The 11,802-nt window shown below is 39.0% G+C and overlaps 1 protein-coding gene across 2 annotated transcripts in view; it reads left to right on the top strand.

Moving 5' to 3' along the window:
- The first annotated feature begins 2,946 nt into the window (after window positions 1-2,946).
- OXCT1 (3-oxoacid CoA-transferase 1) overlaps window positions 2,947-11,802 on the top strand; it is a 48,653-nt gene continuing 39,797 nt past the window's right edge. For both annotated transcript variants that reach the window (XM_031557210.1, XM_031557211.1), the window contains exons 1-3: window positions 2,947-3,082; window positions 5,848-5,997; window positions 9,153-9,259. In XM_031557210.1, the coding sequence (XP_031413070.1) occupies window positions 2,999-3,082; window positions 5,848-5,997; window positions 9,153-9,259 (341 nt within the window). In that variant the 5' untranslated portion in view covers window positions 2,947-2,998. The remainder of the gene's footprint in view (window positions 3,083-5,847; window positions 5,998-9,152; window positions 9,260-11,802) is intronic.

The following is an 11,802-nucleotide window of genomic DNA, read 5'->3' as shown; positions in this document are numbered from 1 at the left end:
TTTTTCAGTTTCAAAGTTGCTGGAAGATTTTCCTGAAGGGATTTAGAAATATAGGTTGTTTCTAAGCGACACACATTTCTTAAGGCTTTGGCAGTGGGACAGTAGCAGTGGTATTGCATCAGAGCTAGATTTCTTTTATAGGGCAGAGTTGGGGAGTGGAGAAAGCTTTTCGAATGTTTTTACATCTAGAATACATAAAATAAATTTAGAAGATTATACCAGAAAGTGGTGCTTTACTTCCTCGTGTAGTTTCCAAATTGCTTGAGTGTGCACAGAAGTAGGTTGCCAAATCTTAAAACAGTCATTGTTATTGATGCAGTTGAGAAGCCTGACTTTGTATCTTACTCTTTGTAGTAGTTTGGGGTATTGTGATAGGAAAGGAATAGCTGGTGCTGGTACTGCTCTCTCTGCTCAGCCCCTTTTTCTTCTCATGCAAAACTGTAACCAGTAGTGCAATGCTGGCAGGCAGGAAGAGTGTTGTGCTGTTTTATCAGAGTGTGAGATGGGCTGGGTGCATCCTGGAAAGGAGGGACAGTGTGATCTCGTTCGTGACTTTGGATTAATGACCTTCAGAAGCATCCTCCTGGTCACCTGATTCTCCTTAAACTTAAGGAAATAAGCTTCTCATGTACTGAGGTGCTGAAAGTCTGTGTGAAGTAAGCTTATGCTCTTTGTTGATCCATTTGTGTTTGTGGAGCTTTCTGAAATGTGAAATGCTATTTATTATGTACCACAACTGAGATACTGCAGTTTTCTAAGTTAATCAATCAGTATTGAACTTTGGGATAGAAATTAAATACGGCTTTTCTAGAAAAAAAGGTGTGTATGGTAACTTTGAATTTGGCCTTTTGAAAGGATGCCAGGAGATTGCAGCTGAAATTTTTAAAATCACTCCTAAATTGATGGAGTATTAATGTGTTTTAAATGAGGTTTGAGTATTTCCTAGCAGGTTCTTTCCTTTGATCTGCACATATGTATTGTACAAAACAAATACTAGCTGGCTTACTCAGCATCATGACTGGATTTTTAAGATGATATTTATTTAATTATTTTTATGGGGAATATAGGGTTGTGTTGTTGTTGTTATTGTTGTTGTTTTTAATATTACTTTTACGTACCTCATTTGTACTTATTCTTTCCTTCTTTCTTTTCCCCCCATTGCTGTAGTATGTAACACCATTGTTAGGAGTTATCCCTAAAAATAGTTGGATTAGTGCATGAAGAATAGAAGTCTAAGGCATAACTTTCTTCTGTGTCCCTAGTGGTAAGAATTCATTTCTGACTATTTAGAATAGTAGAACAGTGTCTTGTAGGCGAAGAATACCAAGAGGACAAAATTAATATTGAGAAGGGATATATTTTATTAAAGCAATTAATAAAATTTTTTATTACAGGTGTTTTCTGTAGAGTGTTTATAATGCAAACACTGAATTTGGTTTCTTTTAGGACTCTTAATATTTTTCACTATTTCTTATTCTGAAATGTGAAGCCAGTTGTGAATAATTGTCTTACTGGGTTGAGACAATTGATGGCAAATACACATTACTTTTGTGAGGTGATTCTAGGTTATGGCATCTCTTCTATAGTGAGAGTGGAGGACCAGAGTTCTCCACTCATTTGTTAGAGACCAACAGAAAAGTAGAAGAGCTTGTACCAGTCTGCCAATATCCTGCAAATTGTATTAGAAATGCAAAAGAAATGCTTGTAATATGGTCTCTGTTTATTTCTGCTTTTATATCTTAACGTAATGGTTTATCAAATTAAAGTAGCTTTTTTTTGCAGATTCCTTTTATCACAAAAACTTCATGTTCTTGTCCTATCTGTGTGCACAACAGAATGACAAAAGTTTTAACAGTGCTCAAGACTGTCTATCTTGAGAAGATTTGAATTTAGAAACATCTACAGGAATTGGAACTAGAAGAGATTTGTTATGTTTGGCATTCAGATTAAACTGGCATTGTTAAAGACAGCCATATGTGATAAAATCATGTAATGGTTTGTATTGAAGGAGACCACAAATATCACCTAGTTCCATCCCCAGTGTCGCCAAAAGGGTTGCCAACTACTAAATCAGGCACTAGATCAGGTTGCCCAGGGCCCAATGTAACCTGGCCTTGTACCCTTCCAGGACTGGAACATCCACAGCCTCTCCAGGCAGTCTGTTCTAGCACCTCACCACTCTCTGTGAAAAGTTTCACCTGGGCATGTAATAATAAATCTCCCCTCTTTTAATTTCAAACCATTCCCCCTTGCTCTATTGCTCTCTATCCGTGCAAAAGTTGATATCCCTGGAGGTTAGACCAGGTTGGCTGGGGCCCTCTGCAACTTGATGAATAACAACCATGTCCATGGCAGGAGATGGAAACTGAATGGGCTTTAAGGTACTTTCCAACCCAAACCGTTATGTAATTCTATAATTTTCTTGATTACATTGTTAATGTCTCTTGCTACAGTAAGCGATTTCTTAATAAGAAAGTGAAATATTTATTGTTACAATATAAATATTCTTTTGCTTTTGGTACAGTCCAGCACTATAAATGTATCTTTCTTCTTGAGCTGCTAAACAATCATTTTAACTGGTAATTTTATGTAGGAAGAGTCTAAACAAAAATTCAGTATTGTTTACTAAGAGCCAGTTTGTATCTTGTGTGACTCTGTATTAGGTAGCAAGGCTTTTTAAAGGAGCTTTTGTGTAACATGTCCTCAGTTGTAAAGATGGTGTTTATAGCGGTTACATGTGGAATTTCTTCCTGAGAAGAGATGAGGTTTGAGAAATGAATTCCTGAGTATCAGTATATTGTTTTGTGTGTGTGTCCAATTCCTCATGTCATAAATCCGTGAAGATAGCTCTACCCTTTCTGTTTAAGTCATTAAACTTTATCAAATGCTTTATATACAACAGAACTATTATAATCACCCAGTATTGTCTTGTGTTTTTCTATACAGCGTTGACAATTTTGGACTTGGTCTTCTGCTTCAGACTAAGCAGATAAAACGCATGGTATCGTCATATGTTGGAGAGAATGCTGAATTTGAACGCCAGTATTTATCTGGTGAGCTTGAAGTTGAACTTACACCTCAGGTAAGTAGTCTGTCTAGACTGGTGGTATGTTTTTATTGAAAATACGATTAGAATGTTCCTTAACTGCTTTTTAAAATTAATGTGCAGTCTTAATGTTTTCTATGTAAAAACAGATGGCATTTGCTGTTCATAAGTTATAGGCTGCAACTGCGAGATTAAGAACTGATTGGTTAATTTTTGTGATTTATGGCATGGTATGCCTTACACTCATCTGAAGTAAATATATATACTTATCTATGTTTTAGCACAGTGTTTGTTTTTCATAGTTCCTTCTGGATGGTAGATAAACAGGCAAAATATGTCTGCTGTGGCCCATACAGGGGCAATAAAGATAGAAAATCCCTGTTTTACCAAGTGATGGTAGCTTCGTGCGCTTTTGGGGAAAGTGAGCAGTATCTGCCATCTAGTGGGTAGAATTTGAAAGAACAGACTTCAAGTTCAGAACACTAAGTTTTTGTGCTTGTTAGTTAAATCCTCTGTTAAATCTCGGTATGATCCAATATTTACAATTTCAATTTATAGCACCATAGCTTTAAGTCATGGATGTCCAAGCTTTCAGCTTTCCTGGGCCACATTGAGTGAACAGGAATTGTTTTGCACCATGTACACAAGGGCTGCTCCAAAGTAATGCCTCCTGTGTTTCCATGGAACTACAACTAATACAAAGAGCCTAATAACAGTATTTGATAGAGCAAAATCTCAGCTACGAAACACTATTTTTCAACAGTCACCACCATTAGCTGTGCATTTTCAGCAGCAGTCAACAAGAGCCTGCATGCTGTGCAACTCTGTGTATTCCATTTGAAAATTCTTAGGTAATGTGGCTATGTCAACTGAAAATGGAGTTGCAAATAAAAAATCTTGAAACCTGTTTTCAAGTTCCTTTATCAAAACGGAAAGCACGGCTATGTATTTTCTGCTGTTCACAGTACTGTGTTCAGCCAATGAATCAAAACACACACAGCTCTTTGGTGTGAGTTGAGCACCCTTCCTGCACCCTGGTGCAGCTCAGGCAGCACTCACTATGCACTGATGTTTGTCTGTTGCAGAGTGGTACATGTGTTTGGGTGTAGTGTCACAGTGTGTAGTGTGTGCTGCCTGAGCTGCACCAGGGCGCAGGGAGGGTGCTCAACTCACAGTGGTGGGGGCAGATGATGGCACAGAGCAGGGGCCGGGCTGCAGTGCCAGCTGGGGTGGGCTGCATTTAGGCCACAGGTTGAACATGCTTGCTTTCAGTATTTTAGCACTGCCAAGGTACTTGCATAGCTAGAATACAATACAATCTAAAATTCTAAGTATCAGTCATATTCTGTTTAGATCTAATTCTACAGCATGTTAGTGAGGCAAAGCCTTTGAACTTCAAACAGCTATTCATTTAAACCATTGGGAAAAGCAACAGTAGTAAAGTTTTATGAAGAAGCCCTTGGGCTACATTTCTTTGGTCTGTCTCTAAGAAGCATAGAGATGGACAGGAAATCTCTATACTCTGTCAGCTGGCATGGAAATAAGCAAGTACTTCTCATCTTTCAAAAGTCACACTTTTCACCACTGTGTTACTTCAGAATTCATCTTTTACGTCGTCCTACTTCGTGTTTGGTAATTCCATCCAAAAGATTTTGTGCTCCTTAGGATTGTGATTTGCTTTGTGGACTGCACTCACAAGCTGAGTAGATCCTGAATAACAGTTGTGGGTCTGAAGTGCACACTGGTGAACAGTGAATGTCAGTAATGTATTAAGAGATGCGGGGATTTGATATGTTTTTGTTAAGATGAAATAGCCTTTTGGAAAATGCTGTTCAGATTTTTTTATGACTTTAGACAAAACTGGAGAGCACTATGTCCTTGTTTTCCAGTGAGGGAGAGCTCACGGTGAGATCTAGAATTGCCAGGGCTGCTTGAAACTCAGAGTTTAGTATCATTGTATGGTTTATGACTGTTTTTTGTTTTTTTTTTTCCACCGCTTTGCAACCTATGAGAATTCACTGTGTTTCTTCCAGTAATCACCCATATTTTGGAGGTAGTCATGCTTGATAATTGACTGTGATGATCGTTACTTGCATCAAATCCAGGAAAAATTTTTGGGAAAGGATATCAGTGAAAAGCAGGCAGATACGACTTTGACCTTCAGTCTGCAATGAACATTAGCAAACAATTTGAGTTGTTAATATCTATGTAGTGGATGAACATAGAATACAGTACAGATGGGGCATTCAAATACATTCAAATAAAATAGTTCTATCAAGTTTTGGGCATTCTTTGCAGAGGGTATCTAGACCACTCTTCCTTTTTCAGTCTGTTAAGTGTGGCTCTTTCAACTTGAAAAAAGGAATTTGTTTAATTATTCAACATCTTAAGAAGAAGTTAACATACTGAACTGATGGTAAAAATTAAAAATTCTTACCATAGATACCCATGTAGGAAAAAGAGCTCTATACTCTTCTAAAGAAGAGTAATGGATTGGGAAATAAGTTAAAGGAGAGGAGTTGCAAAGACCACAGCATAATCCTGGTAGTTGACATTAAGTTGAGTTACAGTGTGGTCTTAAACATTTGATGGCCAGAAGTGAAGCATTTATTGCAATATGCAGTACCAGTTCCACAAAGGAGAGTTAAAGTGGGAAGAGGTAGTTCATGCGATGGTCTGCTTAGTTCAAAAGTCAAAGTTACAAATAAAATAATATAAAAGTAATCCAATCAAATCATTCATCTGAATTCGATCTGTTATTTCTAAATGACTAGCTCTTCAATGTGTTTTTGTTTTCACAGGGTACACTTGCTGAACGTATTAGAGCAGGAGGAGCAGGAATCCCAGCGTTTTACACTAGTACAGGTTATGGGACACTGGTGCAGGAAGGGGGGGCACCTATCAAATACAATTCAGATGGCACCATTGCTATTGCTAGCCAACCAAGAGAGGTAAGATGTCAATTTGTTCCTAGCACGTTTGCTTTTGAAAATGAATTTCTTACAGAATTCCGAGATAAGTGGCTGTTTTTTTCTGGCCAAGTTTAATTTTATTATGTTGGATTAATGGTGTGGCTTGGTACTAGTTACGTTAATTGTCCTCCTTCTGCTCATTCCTGTCCCTGCAGTGTATTACAGTTCTTGGAGCTTTGAGTAACTTAACAACAAGAAACTGATTCAGGTGAAAAACTTTCTTGATTCACTTTACTCAATTCTCTGGCCATACCTGCAGCTGTACCTAAAGCCTTCATGTTAGAAGAGACTGGGCATTTTCTTGTTAAACCACAAAAAACTCAGTTGACACATGTAGGAAACATTTGACAAAAGTTGCAATGCTATTTAGTGTTAGTGTTTAAAATTACAAAAAAATCTCTCATCTCCAACAGAGAAACATGAACTTGAAATTAGGTGGAAATTTTGAAGAAGGGAATAGGTTTCAAGTACTATGACTGTATTTGAAGAAATGGATGAGGTTAGTGCTCTGAGTTCTCATTTATGCTGCAACAGGTGTAATCTCATCTCAAGAACATCTCACAAGTAAAGGTAACTTTCGTTTTTATCATAGAATTATAGAATGGCCTGGATCGAAAAGGACCACAAAGATCATCTCATTTAAACCTCCCTGCTATGTGCAGGGTTACCAACCACCAGACCAGGCTGTCCAGAGCCACATCCAGCCTGGCCTTGAATGCCTCCAGGGATGGGGAATTCACAACCTCCTGGGGCAACCTGTTCCAGTGTGTCACCACCTCCTGTATAAAAAACTTCCTCCTCTAACCTAAAACCTCCCCTGTCTCAGTTTAAAACCATTCCCCTTGTCTTATCGCTATCAACCCATTTGAAGAGTCGTTCTCCCTCCTGTTTATAAGCTCCCTTCGAGTACTGGAAGGCCACAATGAGGTCTCCCTGGAGCCTTCTCTTCTCCAAGCTAAACAAGCCCAGTTCTCTCAAACTTTCTTCATAGGAGAGTTGCTCCAGCCCTCTGATCATCTTAGTGGTCCTCCTCTGGATGTGTTCCAAGACCTCCTCATCTTTCTTGTGCTTAGGGCCCCAGTCCTGGATGCAGTACTGCAGATGGGGCCTCACAAGAGCTGAATAGAGGGGGACAGTCACCTCCCTCTCCCTGCTGCCCACTCCTCTGTTAATGCAGCCCAGAAACACAGTTAGCCTTCCGGGCTGCAAGCACACACTGCTGGCTCATGTCCAGCTTCTCATCCACCAGAACCCCCAAGTCCTTCTCCACAGGGCTGCTCTCAAGGAGATCTTTCTCCTTTCTATATAAATACCTGGGATTGCCCTAGCCCAAGTACAGCACCTTGGTCTTCTCGAACCTCATTAGGTTCACATGGGCCCACTTAGCCAGCCTGTCCAGGTCCCTCTAGATGGCATTGATTTTTTTTTTTTTTTTTTTTTCACTGATATTTTCATTATCGAATCATTACAATGGTTGTTTTTCCTTGGATTTCTTATTATGGCATTATGATATTTTACTATTTGAAGAATCTTGTTTGTTGAAATACATCATGAATTTGATAAGAATTTTTTTTAACCTTTAATATTTGTGAAAAATATCTCGTCTCAGTCTTTTGCAAAGCCAGTAACATCCCTTATTTGACTTGATTGAATCAGTTTAAAGTGCAAATTGCATTTTATAAATCTCAAATCTACCTCCAAAGGCCCACAAAACTAACTTTTGATATGCTTTTACTGTATTTTCTCCCCTCTGATAAGTTTTAAATTATGCTATAGCAGTACTGTGTGTACTCTAACATTCTGTACTGTTTGAATAAATGCTGTTCAGTGTTTCTGTGTATGATTTGTGTCTTGTCTACTTGACAGCAATCACCAAATATTCACCACCATCTTTTCTAGGACAGTAAATTGTTGTTTTCTTTGTTGTTGTTGTTGTTTCATTTCTGCTATGATCCAATGCTATACCTAATAATGGAAATGCCTAATGAAGAGATTAGGTATTGATTTTCCTGGATATATCTGTGCTGTTTGGAACTGAAGTCTTGGATGTGAATCCAGTAGATTTAGGTAGCTCTCATTCAAAGCCAGATGAAGAAGAACAACGTTCTTGAAGAAGCCACAGTGTGGCTGGAGGATCCTCAGTAATTTCAGGCTCCTTAACAGAGAACTTGTGAGGGGAGAGACAGTTCATCTAACTTGCCTTTGGTAGATTGAACTCCCTCCATGAAAGTATGACAATGTCCTATTTTAATTGTTTAGCAAAGTCTTGTTGTACATCAGTAAACTAATGGATGCAAAAATGAGTTTACCCCGTTGAATATTCCAATTTGAATTCAATTCTGATTCTTTAAAGTGGTTTAGTAATGAGCTTCACTTGTGACTGTGAAGAAAATGTAATTATGTTTAAAATAATCTAGTGATAAGTCTACTAGAATACTATTTTCTTAGACTTAATTTTCTACATGGAATGTAATTCATGCCATGTTTTGGTTCCCAACCCCAATTGTTATGAGAAATTGTGTTTCTCTGTCTCTAGTCAATCAGGAGAATTTTTGCTTTGGAAAGAAGTTTTGTATTTATTCTTGAAAAATGCATTTCATTTTACAAAGCTGCTAGCATAGTACCTGTTCATCTGTTACATGTTCTGTTTCTGCACACTATTGTTACAAGTATTGAATGTAAAGATAGTGAAAACCAAATGAGATTCAGCCTGTCAGATGATCTGGATTGTGTACTCAGCCTCAGATTTTCTTTATTTAGATTTGGGGCTTCTGCTGATGGGCAGTAATTACAAAGCTTTTCAATACTTCTGCTTTAGCAATTTGTTTTTTAATTATCTGCAAAGAGCATGTCTAATTCCAGCTGATGGAGCGATGGGGATATGTATTTTGTTCTGTTCTGTGTATGATTCTTATGGTATTTTGCTAAACAGACACCCTAGGATGAACCGGAGGTTTACAACCTCTTTGTGCTTTTCTGTGGCATACACTTGACCTACCTTTTTTCAGGTAGAATTGCATATAGTGCAAAAAGTCTAAATAACATAGTTTATAAATTATCCCTGCAAAATAAATACTACATGAGAGATCTGTTTGAAGAAACCTACATCTCAATATTGTACTTTTTCTCTGTAGGTGCGAGAGTTTGATGGTCGTCACTTTATTCTGGAAAAGTCCATTACAGGAGATTTTGCTCTCGTGAAGGCATGGAAGGCTGATCGTGCAGGAAACATCATTTTCAGGTATGACTTGCTTACTACTTGGAAAACCTTTTTTTAATTATTTAGATAATGAAAGACAAGAAGAAGCCTCGTCTCCTGTGTGATGGCAAAATCAGTCTTACTGATTTCAATTTCATTCATGTTATCTTTCTTTACTGTCAAATTGTACTGCTATTAAAAAAAATGCTTATTCTAAAGATGTTTGAGAAGTCAAATGCAGCTATTAAATAAAACATTAATAGTTATGACTTTGGTCTGCTATGCCATATTCATAATGTTGACTGCGGAGAAAGGTAGAGATGTTGCTTCTTTCCATTTTTTGTAGTAATTTGGGCCATTTTTATTGTGCAGCTGAAGGGTGCTACGAGAGGTGTAGGATCATGTATATCAGAACAGAAGGAAGTTGAGTCAGTTTTCTGACCAGAAAGTGTTGTGAATGCTAGATTCTGTCCTCAGAGAAGTGCATTTAAAGTTTGTTTGTTCTCAGTTGTGCAGGAGGAGGCATCATATGAATTTAAACATCTTTTTTGTGAAGAGCAAAGACACTGCACTAGAGATAACATAATTTATTTGGGCTGTTACATTTGTCCTCTGTTTTTTCCTGAACTGTAGCAGGAGAGATTTGCATATGTTTAATGCCTGGTTTTTATTCATTTGTTTTATGGCTCTCAGATGATTAGGTAAGTGTTACAGCAATTAGTTGCAGTTTACTACATGAAGGTGCTGAATAATGCAGTTAGTTGTTGTATATATATTGAGAGCAACAAGGTGTAAGTGAAAAAAAAATCTGTATAAAAGATAGGGGTTAGAGTACTGTTTTATAGATGTATTCAAGTATATACATACGCATGTATTTACATAATTGCATTTTTTCTATACATTATATAGTTAATATAATATTAAAATACTTGGAAAATGAAGAGAGCTTAATTGACCTAACTCTTAACACAGAATCATAGAATGGCTTGGCTTGGAAGGAACACAAAGATTATGTAGTTCAGCCCCACTGCTTTGGACATGGTTGCTGACTGCTAGATCAAGCGTTAGATCAGATTCCCCAGGGTCCCATCCAGCCTAGCCTTGAACAGTTCCAAGGATGAGGCTTCCGCAGCCTCTCTGGGCAGCCTCTTCCAGCACCTCACCACTCTCTCAGTGAAAAATTTCACCCTGACATCTAATATATCTCCTCTCTTATAATTTCAAATAATTCCCCCTTGCCCTATAATTCTCTATGCATGTAAAAAGTTTCCCTCCTGTTTATATACTGGAAGGCTGCAATGAGGTCTCCCTTTAACCTTCTCCTCTCCAAGCTGAACAAGCTCTCCAGCTCCCTCATTCTTTCCTCACAGGAGAAGTGCTCCGGTCTGTGGGTCATCATTTTGGCCCTCCTCTGGACCTTCTCCGAAAGCTCCCTATCTTTCTTATGCTGTGTGCACACTGCTTAGTCATGACCACCTTTTTTGTCCACCAAAATCTCCTATTCCTTCTTTACGGGGTTGCTGTCTAGTTCTTCTCCCATGTATGTAGTATATATCTGGGATTGCCATGACCCAAGTGCAGTATCTTTCACTTAGCCTTTGTTGAGCCTCATTATGTCATATGGGCCCACCTTTCAAGATTGTTTAGGTCCCTCTAGGTAGCATCACTTCCTTCTGTCGTGTCAGCTGCACCACTCAGCTTAGTGGTCATCAGTAGGTCATCAGTAAACTTGCTGTGAGCGCACTTGTTCCTATTGTCTCTGTAATTGATTACAGTATTGAAGAGCAATGGTTCCAAGATGCATTCCTGGAGTCACTACTCATCACTGGCCTCCCTCTGGGCATAGATGATTGAACAATTCACAGAATCACAGAATTGTAGGAGCTTTAAGGGACCTCCAGAGATCACTGAGTCCAAAGCAGGACTCGATCATCCCCATATCAAAGCAGCCACCATAGACCAGGTTGCACAAGTAGGTGTGCAGGTGGGTCTTGAATGTCTCCAGACAAGGAGACTCCAAAACCCACCTGGGCAGCCTGTTCCAATGCTCTGTCACCCTCACTGTGAAGAAATTCTCATGCACACTTGTGTGGAACTTCCTATGCTTCAGTTTGTGGCCACTTCCCCTTGTCCTATCACCACACATTGCTGAAAAGAATCTGGCCTTGTCCCTTTGCCTCCCACACCTCACAGTATTTATAGACATTGATCAGATCCCCTCTCAGTATTCTTTGGAGGGTTGCGATCAATGGTTCTGTGTCAGGATAGAGGCTGATCACAAGTGGCACAAGCGGCTGGTCACAAGGGATCGGTCTTAGGACCAGGGCTCTTCAACATCTTTATCGACATAGACGATGGCATCGAGTGCACCCTCAGCAAGTTTGCAGATGACACCAAGCTCAGCTGTGTAGTCAAGACACCGGAGGGAAGGGAAGCCTGTCTAAAGGACGGGTTGGAGAAGTGGGCCCATGTGAACCTAATGAGGTTCGAGAAGGCCAAGTGCAAAGTGCTGCACTTGGGCTAGGGCAATCCCAGGTATTTATATAGAATGGAGAAAGATCTCCTTGAGAGCAGCCCTGTGGAGA

This window comes from Meleagris gallopavo, chromosome Z (assembly GCF_000146605.3).
Source record: "Meleagris gallopavo isolate NT-WF06-2002-E0010 breed Aviagen turkey brand Nicholas breeding stock chromosome Z, Turkey_5.1, whole genome shotgun sequence".
NCBI classification, from domain to species: Eukaryota; Metazoa; Chordata; class Aves; order Galliformes; family Phasianidae; genus Meleagris; species Meleagris gallopavo.
The sequence above is the reverse complement of the archived record's forward strand: the minus strand, read 5'-3'. Positions and strand labels throughout refer to the sequence as shown.